This window comes from Lethenteron reissneri, chromosome 59 (genome assembly GCF_015708825.2).
Source record: "Lethenteron reissneri isolate LAM-NWPU_2019-01 chromosome 59, ASM1570882v1, whole genome shotgun sequence".
Classification (NCBI taxonomy): domain Eukaryota; kingdom Metazoa; phylum Chordata; class Hyperoartia; order Petromyzontiformes; family Petromyzontidae; genus Lethenteron; species Lethenteron reissneri.
Genome location: NC_083837.1, coordinates 6,405,173 through 6,424,182, shown reverse-complemented (window position 1 = coordinate 6,424,182; position 19,010 = coordinate 6,405,173). Strand labels below are relative to the sequence as shown.

General features: G+C 52.6%; 1 protein-coding gene across 1 annotated transcript in view; it reads left to right on the top strand.

Annotated features, from left to right (window-relative positions):
• Positions 1-19,010, top strand: part of LOC133357736 (protocadherin Fat 4-like) — a 66,880-nt gene that overhangs the window by 34,367 nt on the left and 13,503 nt on the right. Inside the window, exons 4-10 of the mRNA XM_061575830.1 lie at positions 9,217-9,649; positions 10,272-10,456; positions 10,546-10,655; positions 11,318-11,645; positions 11,767-11,967; positions 12,780-12,960; positions 13,468-13,724. Coding sequence (XP_061431814.1) covers positions 9,217-9,649; positions 10,272-10,456; positions 10,546-10,655; positions 11,318-11,645; positions 11,767-11,967; positions 12,780-12,960; positions 13,468-13,724 — 1,695 coding nt within the window. The remainder of the gene's footprint in view (positions 1-9,216; positions 9,650-10,271; positions 10,457-10,545; positions 10,656-11,317; positions 11,646-11,766; positions 11,968-12,779; positions 12,961-13,467; positions 13,725-19,010) is intronic.

Genomic DNA, 19,010 nt, shown 5'->3' with positions numbered 1-19,010 from the left:
TGAACTAATCCTTGAGAGGGTGGGCTCATGAGAGAGCGACAGAGGGATAGAGAGTCACTCATCCGCTCAAGAGTAACTCATTTGTATTCTCAGAGCCACGGTCCATTCGATTGGCTCGAGGCGAATGAAAACAGTTTCGGTAACAGTCGCGTGGGCACTTTAAAAGAATATTTCTATAAACGAGAACGTCCGCCTGCCAATACTGGAACTGAAGTAATCCTTGAGAGGGGTGGGCTTCGCGACCAGTGAAGTGAATCATCCCACCACGTTGCCATTGGCTGGGAAAGTTTCGATGTTGTTTTTGCTTTCTCCCTTTCTCTCTCTCCCCCTCGGGGCCGCGTTTCGCCTTTTCATTCGCAACGCTTCGCCGCTAATGGAGCGGGACTGGACGGTGGCAGCGTGTTTACTGGAAGCGCCGACGGGGGCGTTCGTGCGTTCGTGCGTTCGTGCGTTCGTGCGTTCGTGCGTTCGTGCGTTCGTGCGTTCGTGCGTTCGTGCGTTCGTGCGTTCGTGCGTTCGTGCGTTCGTGCGTTCGTGCGTTCGTGCGTTCGTGCGTTCGTGCGAGCCCCGGCCACCCGGGTTCGATTCCCTCTCAAGGGCCCCCAACACCGGCGACGATTATCTGAACCGGCCTCACATGAGCACCTGGTGCGGTGCGTAAACATCGTCACTGGGGGAGACAAAGGCGGCCGGGCGTGGTTGCTGGCCACCCACTCCCTCGTGTGCCACAGTGCCGGCCATCATAGGTGATGCTCGCTAGCAGCACTTGCCCCAACAGTCTGTTAAGGCTACACGGGGGAGCTTTGATCTTCGTCTTTGTGTGCCCTTCACACCACCGACTCCTTAGAACTGTACTCTTTGGTTCTTTCGGTAAAGTCACGTAGGTAGAAAAAACAATAGATCACGACGTTTCGATCGCAACACAAGCAATCGTCATCAGGTGGGACAACCATAGCAAGAAAATACTGCTGAAGTAGGCGAGTGATCTGCCGTGGCACGAGGTTATATAAGCCTCGGCAGTTGCTGAGGATTGTACGCTCCTTAATTGTTTGACTAAAAGGGCATTTGTGTGCGTGTCTGCATGTCTTGCTTGCCTACTCGGCGGCATTTCTGTCTGCCAAATCGTACGTTTTGCCTCTCCGTCTGCATATCCGTCTGTCTGTCTGACTGTTGGTCTGTCTCTGCACAGCTGTCACATGGAGGCTGTGCCTGCCTCCTGTGTACATGCTCATTTAGTAGATAGTCTACCTGTGTGTATGTCTGTCTGACTGTTTATTTGTTTGACCGTCAAGTGTTCAAGTGCTGCTGTGTCAGTCCGACTGTTTGTTGGGCTGTCTGTCTGCCTGACTCAAGAAAACGACTACCCCTACGATCATTATTATTTTTATGAGTTGGCTCCTTTCACAATAACATCACCAAAGTGAATGCACAGAAAACGACACAAGCAATAAACAACACATCATGGACACAGCAACTTTACGGATTAACTATATTTAAAAAAAAGTGCAAAATTAAAATGTGGAAAAATAGTTTCATTTTTTTTATTCTTAAACTTTTTTCTCCCCCAGGAAAGCCCCGACGAGCCACGAGACTTTTTCAGGAGGTTGCTGCCAAAGTTTTTTTTCTGTGTCACAGCAGGTTGGCGATGTTGCAGCCGCGTGATCCCAGATTTAGCAAATTGCGAGTGGTCTCTCTCGGCCATTGGGATGCGTGGCCAATACCAGTCACGTTGTGTTGAGTGGTTTATTTTTTAAATCCTTTATATTAAGTTCGCTTGCTTGCTTGCGTGCTTGCTTGCTTGCTTACGACCGTGCAAATCTTTCGGTCGTTTTTTAACCCACTTCCCGTGATCCAATCGAGCTGACATTTTGCACACAGACTCGTTGTGCGAGACAATTAATGTTCGTGAAAAATTTTTTCCGAAATTTTACACTGTTTAGGGAATTTTTGTAAAATATTTAATTACCAATTGCTTAATGCTGGCAGACAATCATCTGACCCATAGGTGGCAGCCATCTCAAGCCAGAGGACGAGACGACTCTAGCCGCCACGCATATAAAGGATTTCGAATGAAAAACTTTGTTTTTACGGGTTAATTTTTATTTCTTGGCCTGACACAGGAAATCAGAGCACCTTGCGGAGACCCACGCAGAACAGGCGCAGAACACACGGACTCTGCACAGAAAGGCGCCCGAGTTGGGAATTGAACTCAGGCCCTTCATGCTGCGAGGCACGAGTGTGTTATCGCTGGTGACACCCTACTCTGCCACAATAGCTACACATGCAGCAACTGGGTCGATCGTACAGACGTCGTTCAATTCCCTTTCCCCGGAGCGTCGAGGTGCCATATCCTGGCTCGCCAGCAGAAGGCAGTACAGCAAGTGGACCAATCGCAATCTGTCGACATTTTGTGCGGGGATTGAGTGTTGCCCCCTCGCACGTGTTAGGTTTTCTCTGGGTGCTCTGGTTTCCTCCCACTTGCAAAAGCGCTCATCATCTCATCATCAATTGATGGCAAGACATTTTAAAATGAAATACCAAAGCAAGACCCTCCTGATTTTAGAGTTCTAGACTCATTGTGACTTTCCTCGATAGATAATTACAATTTTACGTAACTTAAAGAAACAGGATCGGAAACATCTGAAAGCACTGCACAAACATTAAATTGACGTAGTACGTAGCATATACTCTTTGGTTATTTCGGTAAAGTCACGTAGATGATTTAAAAAAAAAGAACTAAATTAAATCACGACGTTTCGGAGGTAACACAAGCCTCCGTCATCAGGTGGAACAGCCACAGCAAAAATACTATTTTCATTTTATTATTTTTTATTAATATTTTTATTTTTCATCTACGTGACTTTACCTAAAGAACCAAAGAGTATGGATCCTTGCTGTCACGAAAACTTAAGATCTAGATTGACATAGTACGTAGCACATTACAAACGCCGTTGGTGCCTCTCTCGGTATTCTTGGTCGTGTCGGTATTTGTTGGTTTGTCTGTATTCTGAGTTTGGAGCAACCTTGACATCCCATAGTTGTACTCTACCCTAGTGTCAAACAAATCTGTCTCTCTGTGCCTGTCGGTATGTCTGTCTCTGTGTCTGTCTGCCTGTCTTCCTGCCTGTCTGCTTATCTGCGCGTCTGCGCATTTGAAGGCACCGACGCTTCCCGGAGCACGAAGGTTACCCCAATAAGCGGCTGTACAGGGACGCTTCGTCGCCGCTCGCTCGCTCGCTCGCCGAGCACAGCGTGGCACTTGTCGCTCGGCAGGAAAACTTTGGCAAATTGTGGACCCCCTGCCAGAAGCTTTGGCATCTCCGAGACCCCTATTAATAATAATGCCAGCAGCTCCGTATGGGTCCCTGGGACCCCTCCTGGTGAATCCTCTGCTCAGCCGTCGCATGGCCCCTGATTAACGAACAAAGTTCCTCGGACTCGGCGTCCCGTGGTCTCCCGTGTTTCACCCGCGGCGTTATTTTTCATTAAGCGGGGCTTTAAGAGCCGGCCCCTCGCTGCTGCGTGACCGCTCCGCACCGCGTCGCATCGCATTCTTTGACTTTTACAATCACCGTATTCTACAGATTATGAGAGTTATTTACCCCCCTCGCCCCTTCCCCCCGTATTATAAAGAAAAAGTTGCGGGGGGTGCATCTTAAAAGGGCGCCAGGGTGGCGAGATGTTAACTACCTCGCGTGGGTTCGATCCCGACCCTTACGACGCCTGCTGCTGCTGTATATTTGGAGTCTGCGTTTCTCCTTCTCTCATCATCACCACAGTGGCTAGGAAATGTCGACTACCTCGCCTGGTTTACAGGAGGTCGTGGGTTTTATCCCGACGCTGACGCCTTCTGTATCTTTGGAGTTGGCGTGTCTTTCTCCCCGTGCGTGTGTGTGTGTGAGCGGTAGCGTAGCGGTTCGCGCGCGCTGCGCTACGAACCCGGCGACCCGAGTTAGATTCCCGCTCACGGCCAACACCGGTGACGATTATCTCTGAGCCGGTCCCGGGCCTCCTCTAGGTCGACTCAGCTTCAAATGAGTAACTGGTGCGGTGTATAGTAAACATCGCCACTGGGGAGTCTAAGGCGGTCGGGCGTGGTGCTGGCCACCCACCCCCTCGTGTACCGTGCCGGCCTTCATAGGTGCTACTCGCTAACAGCATTTGCCCCTTCAGTCTGTTAAGGCTATACAGGGGATCCTTGTGAGACTAGATTTGTGAACACCAACCAGGTGGCTCAGTGGTGGGAGTGAGTGGCTCGCAATCGCCAAGGTTGCGAGTTCAACTCCTGGTTGGGAGCTTTACTCAGCCCACCATCTCATCATCCCCCAGGGTCGATAAAAATGAGAACGAATTTGCGGGGAAGTCAAGAGCGGGCCCGCGGAGAGAGACTTGGCCTCGCCATCAGAATATGGAATTTCCACCACTGGCTGTGCGCAGGAGATGATTCTGTCTTCAATGCGGAATTCAACAGAAAGTCACTCTCTACTTTTTATTTCACTTTAAAAAGTTCCGGGGGTGCGCCCTGTCCTTCCCCGTCGTGCCCTTAGCAAGTACGTTGCGAAAGAAGTTCAAGATGCGTACATACGTACGTACGTAATTCGGTGGCTGCGTGCGTGCGACCAGATGTGTGCAACTTTATTGACACCAGGCACAAGTTTGCGATGCGTCTCATAATTAGTTGAACACGTTTTAACACGTTGGTTTTCCATAATATAGTTTTTTTTTGGGTTAGATCCCGTAAATATAAATGTGTCGTTCAACCCGTCACCACCCGACACAGCCAACTAGTAAGATTTGTCACGTAAACAGAACGTGGCCAATTCGTTACTAGTACAGCACTAGTGTGTAGTGTATAGTGTAGTGTATAGTAGTGTATAGTGTAGTGTATAGTAGTGTATAGTGTAGTGTATAGTGTAGTATACTAGTACAGCACGCCGGTGTGTTGGAGAGCGAATCCACAACATTTGCAAACTGAGTACGATATTTCGCCAGTAATCACAACAAGCATCATCAGGCGGAGAGCACGATTTGTGGAGAAATCCTCCTCGTGTTTCGTTCTTTAAATAAAAGGGTAGATGTGATGTCGTTACTTGTGAGCACTTCACGTGCGAAGAGGTGGGGGGATTTCGCGAACCAATATTACAATTGTAAATTGTAAACGTTGTAGTCGGTTTACTTTCCAACACACCGGTGTGCTGAACTAGTCACGAATTGGCACGTTTTGTTCACGTGATGCAACATTACTGAATTGGCTGTGTCGGGTGGTGGCGGGTTTAACAACACATATTTTCGCGAGGTAACCCAACAAAACCTCTATTATTGATTGTTAAACGCGGTGCGCGAAAATATAGACACACACGCAAACATGTAATGTCTTTTTTTGTTGCAGGGTTTAAAGTCAAACTAATTCGCACGGATTAGTGAAGAGTGAAGGGATATTATTTTTTTTATCTGTATCCCATTTAATTGTATTCATTTTTCTGGCTTTTGCCACCAAATCCCACTGTGGCCAGCGTGGTGAAGGAGAGACAAGAGGACTCGGCTAGGTTTGAGGTTTGAGAGCCTGGACAAATGTTGAGAGTGCTGGCTGCCTTCCCGCTTATCTGTGGCCTCATGTGCCTCGAAATAATTATCTCTCTCTCTTTTTTTTACGATCAGAGGAAACAAGAAGATGCTCGGTGTAGTCGGCACTTTGCTTCGTTCACCATTTCGGTTTTTTTTCAATGCTTTGCTTTATGTGCTCCACCCCCCCCCCCCCTTTTAAATGAAACATTTAACAAAATATTTTACGCTCTTCTTACTCCTTTCCTCTCTCTGTACCCCCTCTCTCTACCCCCCTCCCCCTCTTTCTCCCGGAGAGTGAGAGCGAAAACTGACCGTGTGCGCGTTCCGAATTATAAAATGACTATTGTCGTCATGATTATGATCATCACGACTCTCATAATTCTGTGAGACACAAGCGGACGTCGTCTGGTTGACATTTCACGGTCGTGGTCATCGCTGTGGGAGAGCCGGTGGGAGCTTCGAGCAGCGGAGGCAACGGACGCGCGACGACGACGTCGACGTCGCGTGTCGCGCCGGAGCGGCATCGCTCGCAAAAAAAAAAGAACCGCGGGAAAGGAAGGGGGAGATCGGCGGAGGAATGCCGGGGTCCACGCGTTAACAATCCCCGCCATTGATGGGGCAGGTGATTCTGGCCCGCTTGTGCCTCGGGTAAAGTGACTGCTAAGTATCCCGTCTCTCGGCGGAGGCGTTTGCGGCCCGCTTTGCCCGTCGTATTTGTGTCGAGCGCTCGCTCAATCGCCCAGTGTTTGTCGCACAATGCCGCCAACATTTCTCGGGCTCCTGCTCTGCGCCGGAGGAGCGTGACCCCGAGGCGTCTCGGCTTTCGGCCTTGATTGCGACGATACGATTCCGAGTTAACAGCGCAGTTTGTATTGCTTATTTTATTTATTTAGCACAACACGCGTGCATTTATATATTACGTATATATGTTTTAAAATGTGAGTTTGTTACCCTAAACTCATTCTGGATCGCGTTGCGTCGTACCGGCGTTCATTTCGCGAACGAAACCGGTGACGAGGAACTTTCGCCAACGCAAGCGAGTTTCCGTTTTCCATCGGTCCAACGGGTGATAGAAGAAGAATAATAATGATAATTTTAATTCGTAAAGCGCCCTCAAACAATCGCTCTCAGGGCTACGATGAGCGCACGAGAATCATCGAGCGCCGGCCGGAGGGCGAAGCGAGAGACCCGTCCGTGATGACGCGAGACGGATTCGGGTCTGAACACGGACACGTACACACCGAGGTGTCCGTGCAGTACGTTGAATTTCCTTCGCGCCGTACGTAGCCGACCATGCTAATCGGAGGTGCACTACTCTGGAATGCGAATTGGTTGGATACGTAAGTCTTTTTTTTTTACTTAGTTCACCGATTGGCTGAGCTTATAATATTATGAGGATGGGCAGGGAGGATTTCGCACCTCCAATTAGCACGGTTGGCTATGTACAGTGCGAAAGAAGTTCAACATACATTTTGTCCATAGACTCAACACTACTCCTAGACTCAACACTGCCCATAGACTCAACACTACCCATAGACTCAACACTGCCCATAGACTCAACACTGCCCATAGACTAACATTACCCATAGACTCAACACTGCCCATAGACTCAACACTGCCCATAGACTCAACATTACCCATAGACTCAACACTACCCATAGACTCAACACTGCCCATAGACTCAACACTACCCATAGACTCAACATTACCCATAGACTCAACACTACCCATAGACTCAACACTGCCCATAGACTCAACACTGCCCATAGACTAACATTACCCATAGACTCAACACTGCCCATAGACTCAACACTGCCCATAGACTCAACACTACCCATAGACTCAACACTACCCATAGACTCAACACTACCCATAGACTCAACACTGCCCATAGACTCAACACTACCCATAGACTCAACACTACCCATAGACTCAACACTGCACCATAGACTCAACACTACCCATAGACTCAACACTGCCCATAGACTCAACACTGCCCATAGACTCAACACTACCCATAGACTCAACACTGCCCATAGACTCAACACTACCCATAGACTCAACACTACCCATAGACTCAACACTACCCATAGACTCAACACTGCACATAGACTCAACACTACCCATAGACTCAACACTACCCATAGAATCAACACTACCCATAGACTCAACACTACCCATAGACTCAACACTGCCCATAGACTCAACACTGCCCATAGACTCAACACTACCCATAGACTCAACACTACCCATAGACTCAACACTGCCCATAGACTCAACACTGCCCATAGACTCAACACTATCCATAGACTCAACACTACCCATAGACTCAACACTACCCATAGACTCAACACTGCCCATAGACTCAACACTGCCCATAGACTCAACACTACCCATAGACTCAACACTGCCCATAGACTCAACACTACCCATAGACTCAACACTGCCCATAGACGCAACACTGCCCATAGACTCAACACTGCCCATAGACTCAACACTGCCCATAGACTCAACACTACCCATAGACTCAACACTGCCCATAGACTCAACACTACCCATAGACTCAACACTACCCATAGACTCAACACTGCCCATAGACTCAACACTACCCATAGACTCAACACTGCACCTCCGATTCCGCAGTTGGCTACGTATGGTGCGAAAGAAGTTCAACATATATACACACTACCCAGAGACTAACACTACCCATAGACTCAATCTTTGTATTTAAAGTCAGCTCGTCATCCCGTGTACATACAAAAAGCAGTTGGAAAGAAATTCGTTTTCAATTTAGTATGGTTGTGAAGTGTATAGTAGTGATAGTGTAGTGTATAGCGTAGTGTGTGCAGTGTAGTGTATAGCGTAGTGGATAATAGTGTAGTGTATAGTGCGGTATGTATGCTGAACTTCTTTCGCATTGTACGTAGCCAACCGTGCTAAGTGAAGGGAGAAAGGACAACAAACTAAACACAACAACAACAACAACAAGCAGTTCTAAAGAAATTCTTTTCAAGTGAGCCCATTTTTTCTCTCCACCGCCAGGCGTCGGCCCTTTCCCACACGCCCTCCACTGCGTTTGCGACGGACACTTTAGATTTCAATGTGTCGTTTAACCCGCCACCCCCAGACACAGCCAACTAGTAAGAGTTGTCACGTACACAGAACGTGCCAAATCGTCACTAGAACAGCACACCTGTGTGTGTTGGAGAGCCAAGCCACAACATTTACAATCGGAGTACGACGTTTCGCCAGTAATTACAACAATCAGGCGACGGCCAGATTTGTGGAGAAATCCTTCTGTAAATAGAGGTAGATGTGATGACGTCACTTGTGTGCTCTTCTTGCACGAAGTGGGGGAGGGATTAATGAATGCATATAAATGACTATCGGTATCCATTGCCGTTTGGGTTATTGAATTGGTAATCAACTCACGTTATGCATATGCATGTTGTAAGCCCATTGTTCTTATACTTCCTGTCGATTGTGCATACTAATATACATAGCTGTACCAATGCTAATCCCTATTGAAGTATGTTGAGGTGTATAGGCATGCATTTAAACAATGTATTATTTGATAATTCGCTTCCAAGCAGCACGAAGTCTGCAGCTATCCGAATGGTTAAAATCACTCTTTACATTTTGTCCGCGCAGGGGAAAACGCGGCGCTGGATTTCGAGATCACGTCGGGCGACCCCGAGCGCCGTTTCTCCGTGGACGCCCGCGGGGTCCTCCGTGTGGCCCGGCCGCTGGACCGCGAGTCGCGGCCCTCCCACGATCTCCTCGTGACGGCCGCGGACCGAGCGGCCCCCCCAGCCCCCCGTTTCACCGCCACGGCCGCCGTCCTCGTCCGGGTCCTCGACGCCAACGACAACGGGCCGGCCATCGTGGCCCTGCGGGTGTCCGGCCGCGGATTGGTCCCACGGGAGGAGCCGGCGGAAGGCGGGGCCTGGCCGGCCTTCACGCTGACCGTGCCGGAGGACGTGGCCCCTGGGTCCACGGTGGCCACCGTCGTCGCATTGGACCCAGACGAAGGAGAGAATGCGGAGGTGGAGTTCTCCCTGTCGTGGTCGCGGCCGGAGGTGAGGCTCGGTGTTGTAGCGTTCTTATTTACGTGGACTTGCGGGAAATGTTAAAGCCCGGCATGCGACGTTGCTGCGAGGTCGCGAGTCGTTCTGTGCTCTCGCCCCCGATCTTCTTGTTTCGTATCAATTAATAGCAGCGAGAATGAAAGATATAATTTTAGATGTTATTTTATCAAAGGCGTTTCTATTCTTCGTTTTGCTATATTTTATCGAATCTTATTCCTCACTCTCGATGCACTATTTTTCAATATGTTTCTGTAATCTTAATGTTCAGTTTAGTTAAATATTAAATTTATAATTAAGTAATATATTGTAAAAAAAATAATTTGTTGACTTTTTTCATTGCTGTATTTATTGTGTTTATAATTTTTATGCGACCTGCAAACGTTTCACTTCACGTGCCAGAAGCTTCTTCGAGAATCCACTTCCTGTAGCTCACAGCAAACAATCGCCGGTATCACCTGAAATCACACCAGCGAGCTGTACAACACAATCGAATAACTATTCAGAGTCGCATCCTTTTCACCTTTTCGGTGTTCCCAGTTCCTCCTCCCCGCCACCCCCTCCTCATCGATCAATCAAACAGGAATCCCCTCTTCTCACCCCCCCCACCCCGGCCCCAAGGGATCACGACCGCCGCCGCCGTTCACGATCGGCAGCTCGCGACGGCGTCATCCGCACGTCGGCTGACCTCGACCGGGAGTCGAACCTGACGTCGGCGGCGTCCTCGGGGCGCTACGAGCTGATGGTGCTCGCGAGCGACCGGGCGGGCACGCAGGCGGCGGCGACGCCGCAGCCGCCACCGGTAGGCGCGGCGACGGTACTCGTCATCGCCGAGGACGTGAACGACAACCGGCCGCGCTTCGCCGCGCCGGCGTACCGCGTCCGTGTCCCGGAGGACGCCCGTGTCGGCGCCGTCGTGGCGCACCTGTCGGCCGCGGACTGCGGACGCGGGTCCTCAACGGACGGGTCCGATACCGGATCGTGCCGCGTCGACAGCGACACGAGGTAGCTCCGCGGCGGGGGCGTGAGGTTTATTGGCGAATATCGCGTTGTCGAAATTCATATGTTTATATTTTTGTTTTTAAATCTCCCCACGCCCTGTCCACCCGATAGTGTAAATGGCCACGCCACAGTTAGTTGATCAGCAAAACATTGTGTGGCGGTAGGGCAAAGCGTGGGAACTCTCACGGAGTGGTGGCGTAGCAGTTAGCGCTTCTCTGCGCTACGAACCCGGTGGCCCGAGTTTGATTCCCGCTCACGGCCAACGCCGGTGACGATTCTCTGAACCGGTCCCGGGCTTCCCCTAGGTCGACTCAGCCTCAAATAAGTTCCTGGTGCGGTGCGTTAACATTATCACTGGTGAGACAAAGGTGGCTGGGCGTGGTACTGACCACCGACCCCCTCGTGTGCCGTGCCAGCCTACGTAAGTGCTTGCTAACAGCACTTGCCCCAACAGTCTGTTACAGGCTGTAGGGAGTCTTTGTCTGAGACATCTGGCCAGTGTTGAGGGAGCAGCAGCAGGCCCTCGCGGTCGCGCTGCCGCGTGTTTTGTGGGTCGTGCCCCGCGCCATACGGCGTCGCGCTCCGCGTGCCGGTTTTGGCGTTCGGTATGGCCGGGAAGCGGCGACAACACCGATGACAACTCGAGGCCGTGTGACCGGCGGCAGCTCTGTGCGCGCGACGACTGCGCCGGGACCGGAGCGGAGGGCTCACGCCGCGGGGACACGGAAGAGAACGACGACGACGAAGAGGAGGAGCGGGACGACGACGCCGCGTTCCGTATCGACCCGGTGACGGGAGAGCTGCGAGTCGCTCGCGGCCTGGACCGCGAGCGCAGGGACGCGTACCGCCTCGTCGTGGAGGCGCGCGACGGGGGCTCGCCGGCGCCGCTCGCTTCCGCCGTCGCCGTGGCGGTCTCCGTCACTGACGTCAACGACCGCGTCCCGTCGTTCGGGAGCGACGGCGTCGTGGCCGGGGTCCCGGAGGGCCTTGGCGGGCCCGCGGGCGGCCGCTCCAGATCGCCCAGGTGAGAGCCCTTTCCCCCCGACCGTCGACCGCTCGCGGGGCAACGGCGACGACGCCAGCTGATATTGAATCCCTCCGCCCGCGTTTTCCTGCCCCCCCCCCCCCCGTCTACAGCTGTCGGCGCGCGACGACGACCTGGGCCCGGCGGGCGTGGTGTCGTACGCCGTGGTAGGGGGAGACTACGAGCGCGACGCATTCTCACTGTCGGCCTCGGGGAGGCTCGACCTGCTGCGCCCGCTCGATCGCGAGGCACGGCCCCGCCACCTGCTGCTCGTCACGGCCACCGACGCCGGTACATGAGAGCGGATGCCTCGGTTCACGAGCCAGGCGATCGCCGGCCTCGCCGACTCCGAGTGGGCCGTGTGGCCCACTCGTTAAAATTTTTTACTTTTTTTTACCAGTGAAAGGCCCATTGAGCTGCTATGTGTCTCTTTTTCAGAAGCGACCTGACTACCACAAATAATAGTTCAACGAACTGGGCTTATCAGGTGGAAATTTACAGTAGCTGAATACTCTAAACATACGACGTTGATTCTAAATGTGGAGGAAAAACCCGAAGGACCCGGAGAGAAATCCACACGACCACAGGGAGAGAGATAGACAAACTCCAAATATACAGCAGGCGTGAGGGTCGGGATTGAACCCACGACCTCCTGCATACCAAGCGAGGTAGTTAACATCTCCTAGCCACCGTGATGTTGATGAGACAGAGAGAGACATGCAGACTCCAAATATACAGCAGGCATCATCACGGCCGGGATCGTACCCATGACCCCCTGTATACCAGGCGAGGTAGTTAACATCTCACTATTGTGGTGCCCTCTTTAAGCTGAGCCACCTGCCCTAGGTCGACTCGGCCTAAACGGACCACCCGGTGCCGCTTGGAAATGTCGGCTGGCGAGACCAAGGTGACCAGGCGCGGCACTGGCCATGCCACCCCTAACGTGTGCCGTGCCGGCCCTGGTAGGCGCCACTCGCTCACGGCACTCATGCCCCCGGCAGAGCCGAGTAGGCTGCACGGGGGAACTTAGTAGGCGACTGGCAGCACGCTGAGCGAGTCGCTTTGCGTTTCATTTTCATCAGCTCCGTCTCTCCGCACCGCAGGCTCCCCGCCTCTCACCGGCACCGCCACGCTCACTGTGCTCGTGGGCGATGCCAACGACAATGCTCCGCGCTTCCCGGGCCGCGACGTGCGCCTGCAGGTGGAGGAGGGTGCCGCGGCCGGCACCGTGCTGTGGACGGCGCGAGCGGAGGACCCGGACGAGGGCCCTAACGGCACCGTCACGTACGCTCACTCGCCCGCCCGCTCGCACAGCCACTCGCTCGCTCACCCGCTCACTCACTCACTCACTCGCTCACTCAATCACTCATGCACTCACCTGCCTGCTCACTCGCCCGCTCACTCACCCGCTGTCTCGCCCGCCCGCCCACTCACTCACTCGCTCACCCGCTCACGCACTTGCACGCTCACTGACCCGCTCACTCACCAGCTCGGTCACCCGCTCACTCGCCCGCTCATTCACTCATTCACTCACTCACCCGCTCACTCACAGCTCCCCAACGTTTGTGTCTATGACATCCGTTTGATATCTGCCGTGAGGTTCCTGAGACAGAGAGATGACAACAGGGAGACAGGGAGACAGAAGGACACGGAGAGAGATAGAGAGGCACTTACAGAGACAGCTGCATTACACAAACCCACCTTGTGTTACTTCTCCTTCGCCCGTTCGAGCCTTCGCGTGTCTCCGAGTCAACGTCCGTGTGTCTCCCGCGACCGACGGCGTCGTCACAGGTACCGCCTGGAAGGGGGTGAGGGGGCCCTCGAGATCGATGCCGCGACGGGCGAGCTGCGGACGCTCGCGCCACTCGACCGCGAGTCGCGCGACGGCTACCCGCTGCTCGTGTGGGCCACGGACGGGGGTGCCCGCACCGGCGGCGCCCTCTCCACGTCCGTCTCCGTGCTCGTCACCGTCACGGACGTCAACGACAATGGGCCGGCGTTCCTCAACGCGCCGTACGTGGCGAGCGTCCCCACGCCAACGCCGAGCGGTAAGCGGGCGGGCGGACGGGTGGACGGGCGGCTGCTCGTGAGAATAAATGCTGCCGAGCCTGGTTCCGAGACCCGGTGTTGCAGACCGCAGTGGTGGTGCAGTGCCGTGGTACGAAATGAACGCCACTGCTCAGAAGGGTATTGCCGCTGCAGCCAGCCGCTCTCCTTGCGTGCGGCGAGATGGATGGTGAACTCGTAAGTCCGTGTCCAGATTCCAGGTATTTGTGCAGCAACACACCCAGTGTTTTACAGCAACACACCCAGTGCTTTACAGCAACACACCCAGTGCTTTACAGCAACACACCCAGTGCTTTACAGCAACACACCCAGTGCTTTACAGCAACACACCCAGTGCTTTACAGCAACACACCCAGTGCTTTACAGCAACACACCCAGTGCTTTACAGCAACACACCCAGTGCTTTACAGCAACACACCCAGTGCTTTACAGCAACACACCCAGTGCTTCACAGCAACACACCCACTGCTTTACAGCAACACACCCAGTGCTTTACAGCAACACACCCACTGCTTTACAGCAACACACCCAGTGCTTTACAGCAACACACCCAGTGCTTTACAGCAACACACCCAGTGCTTTACAGCAACACACCCAGTGCTTTACAGCAACACACCCAGTGCTTTACAGCAACACACCCACTGCTTTACAGCAACACACCCAGTGCTTTACAGCAACACACCCAGTGCTTTACAGCAACACACCCAGTGCTTTACAGCAACACACCCAGTGCTTCACAGCAACACACCCAGTGCTTTACAGCAACACACCCAGTGCTTTACAGCAACACACCCAGTGCTTTACAGCAACACACCCAGTGCTTTACAGCAACACACCCAGTGCTTTACAGCAACACACCCAGTGCTTTACAGCAACACACCCAGTGCTTTACAGCAACACACCCAGTGCTTTACAGCAACACACCCAGTGCTTTACAGCAACACACCCAGTGCTTTACAGCAACACACCCAGTGCTTTACAGCAACACACCCACTGCTTTACAGCAACACACCCAGTGCTTTACAGCAACACACCCAGTGCTTTACAGCAACACACCCAGTGCTTCACAGCAACACACCCAGTGCTTTACAGCAACACACCCAGTGCTTCACAGCAACACACCCAGTGCTTCACAGCAACACACCCAGTGCTTCACAGCAACACACCCAGTGCTTTACAGCAACACACCCAGTGCTTCACAGCAACACACCCAGTGCTTTACAGCAACACACCCAGTGCTTTACAGCAACACACCCAGTGCTTCACAGCAACACACCCACTGCTTTACAGCAACACACCCAGTGCTTCACAGCAACACACCCAGTGTTTTACAGCAACACACCCAGTGCTTTACAGCAACACACCCAGTGCTTTACAGCAACACACCCAGTGCTTACAGCAACACACCCAGTGCTTTACAGCAACACACCCAGTGCTTTACAGCAACACACCCAGTGCTTTACAGCAACACACCCAGTGCTTTACAGCAACACACCCAGTGCTTTACAGCAACACACCCAGTGCTTCACAGCAACACACCCAGTGCTTTACAGCAACACACCCAGTGCTTTACAGCAACACACCCAGTGCTTTACAGCAACACACCCAGTGCTTACAGCAACACACCCAGTGCTTCACAGCAACACACCCAGTGCTTTACAGCAACACCCCCAGTGCTTTACAGCAACACACCCAGTGCTTCACAGCAACACACCCAGTGCTTACAGCAACACACCCAGTGCTTCACAGCAACACACCCAGTGCTTTCACAGCAACACACCCAGTGCTTCACAGCAACACACCCAGTGCTTTACAGCAACACACCCAGTGCTTCACAGCAACACACCCAGTGCTTTACAGCAACACACCCAGTGCTTTACAGCAACACACCCAGTGCTTCACAGCAACACACCCAGTGCTTCACAGCAACACACCCAGTGCTTTACAGCAACACACCCAGTGCTTTACAGCAACACACCCAGTGCTTTACAGCAACACACCCAGTGCTTTACAGCAACACACCCAGTGCTTCACAGCAACACACCCAGTGCTTCACAGCAACACACCCAGTGCTTTACAGCAACACCCCCAGTGCTTTACAGCAACACCCCCAGTGCTTCACAGCAACACACCCAGTGCTTTACAGCAACACACCCAGTGCTTTACAGCAACACACCCAGTGCTTCACAGCAACACACCCAGTGCTTCACAGCAACACACCCAGTGCTTCACAGCAACACACCCAGTGCTTTACAGCAACACACCCAGTGCTTTACAGCAACACACCCAGTGCTTTACAGCAACACACCCAGTGCTTTACAGCAACACACCCAGTGCTTCACAGCAACACACCCAGTGCTTTACAGCAACACACCCAGTGCTTTACAGCAACACACCCACTGCTTTACAGCAACACACCCAGTGCTTCACGTCGGGGATGCGTCCCCGAAGGGTGCAACGACGAATATCGAAACGACGTCAATCAAAGCGATTCACACGGTAATCGTAGTAGGTGCTGGTAGTGGTGGTGGAGGAGGGGGAGGCGAAGGCTAAGAGGCGACAGATAACAAGACAGGACGGACGACGACGATGCTGTGAGTGGGGTTGAGGTGACGCTACTCGGGGTAGCCGCGTTGATAATAACGTGACGAGAGTATTTGCGAAATGACGTTAAAGGGAAAGACGTAATTCGGGGTGTTACTGGTTACGTATAAAACCTGAAAGGCGAAATTCAGATTTGGTTTAACACGTAGTAAGGCTTCCGCGACCAATATAGAGGTTTGGATTAGATCGCGTAAATATAAATGTCATTAAACCAGCCACCATCCGACACAGCCAATCAGTAAGGTTTGTCAACGTGAACAAAAACGTGCCAATTCGTTACCGGTACAGCGCACCGGTGGTGTGTTTGGGAGTAAATCCACAACATTTACAATTCGAGTGCTGTGACGTTTCGCCAGTGATTACAACCAGCATCGTCAGGTGACAGCCAGCGTTGTGGAAAAATCCTCCTGTTTCAGTCTTAAATGGAGGGATAAATGTGATGTCATTACCTGTGAGCCAATCAGGTGCAAAGGCCGGAGGGGGTGGGGGGGGGGGTTTAATGCTTCATATAAATTGTTAGCCAGGACGTGGCTTCAGTTGAAGTTCGTTTGGAGGGCTTCGAGTTCACAGTGCGGTCACACACAACGTGTCTCATCGACTTACATCGCACAGAAACCCATAGACTCGCATAGAGACCTTTAAACTCGCACATAAACCCGTAGACTCGCATAGAGACCTTTAGACTCGCACATAAACCCGTAGACTCGTATAGAGACCCCTAGACTCGCACATAAACCCGTAGATTCGTATAGAAACTTGCATAATGGTTCACTGCTGTGTGGTCAGTGTTCCCACGTTCACACTCTGATTGTGACGGTCGCTGTGGGTGGATCTGTCGAGAGACGCACGGATTCCATTGAGTGCGTTGAACGTGTGTGTGTATATGTACGTTGAACTTCTTTCGCGCTGTACGTAGCCAACCGTGCTAATCAGAGGTGCGGGGAAGGACAACAAACTAACGCACAAAAATTTGTTCTAAAGAGAGTCGTTTTCAATATAGGTGATTTAATAGCGCACAGCCCCAGTGGCTTCCTGATATCCGAAGGAAGATCATTGCAGACGTCCGCAGAAGCGCATCTGAAAGCGTCACACTATGCGGCGTTGGTCTTTGTTCGACGGCCGAGCCAAAAAAGCCGCCGCTGCGAGGGTGACCATAGGAGTCCACGTGATGGTCGCGCGTACGGTAGAGATTCACCCCCGGCGGTTCTATTTCGTGAAGCCGCGGAAGCCCCAATTTGCCAGGCGACCTTGCTGTGCCAAAGAGCAATCTGCACGACTAATAGGCGGTGGCGGTTGATTTAATTGGTCGTGGTGTATGAGCCAATGGGGTGAGGATGTGACAATCGTCACTGCCGGTGACACCTGGCGGTCACCTGTCCCAGGCCTCACCTGGCTCACCAACCAACCCTGGCTGGCTGGCGATGCGACGGTGTGCATTTACTACGGGGAAAAAAACAACTTGTTAAAAAAACGATGGTGAGTGATGCGAGACCCATGCATCCTCTCCAGCGTGACCTCTGCCTGCCGGCCATGACCTCTTCTCCTGTGATCAGGGTCAACGGACAAAGAGGCCAGGCACGCGTGGCTGCCGCACCGCCACCTCCCCGCGTGCCGGGCCGGGTCCTTTCATTGTCGCTCATTAAACGTACTTGCCCTCGCTCGCTTTCCGTGGCCTTCACGGTGAAACTGGGTCTGGTGGGGGTGAGTGCGTGTGTGTGTGCAGAGCGGTAGTGTAGTAGCGGTTAGCGCGCTGCGCTACGAATCTGGCGACCCGGGTTTGATTCCCACTCACGGCCAACATCAGTAACGATTATCTGAACTGGTCCTGGGCCTCCCCTAGGTCGACTCAGCCTGAAATGAGTACCGAGTGAGGTGTGTAAACATCGCCACTAGGGAGACAAAGGCGGCCGGGCGTGGTGCTGGCCACCCACCCACCCCCGCGTGTGCCACAGTGCTGGCCTTCATAGGTGCTGCTACTCGCTCACAGCACTTGCCCCAACACTATATTACAGACTATACAGGGGATCTTTGTCTGTACATGTGTGTGCCTGTCTGTCCATGTGTGTGTAAGTGCGAGTCTGTGGCCGTGTGCCCATATGTCTCTTGTCTATGTGCTGTTCGAATCTGGCAGGCTGCCCTGGTTATCACGGTGGCGTGCATTCACTCTAAAATACCGCGCACCGTCACAGTCGACGCGAGACATCCGGTGACGTCATTCACAAAACCAGCAGGACACCGTGTGCCGACGTCATCGTCCACATTTCACCAAATAAACAAAAAAGTTACCGGCAACTTGCTCGATTTTAATTGCACGGAATGACGTCGCCCCCGACGGGGCAAATGACCGCAGATCGCGTCTAACCTTTGTGACGATCGCCCGATGTGACGAGAACAGCACGGACACCAAACGTACTCAGTTATTACGACCGCGGTGGCTAGGAGATGTTAACTACCTCGCCTGGTATACAGAAGGTCGGGGGTTCAATCCTGACCCTCACGCCTGCTGTATATTTGGAGTTTGCGTGTCTCTCATCATCATCACAGGTGGCTAGAGATGTTAACTACCTCGCCTGGTATACAGAAGGTCGGGGGTTCAATCCTGACCCTCACGCCTGCTGTATATTTGAAGTTTGCGTGTCTCTCATCATCATCACGGTGGCTAG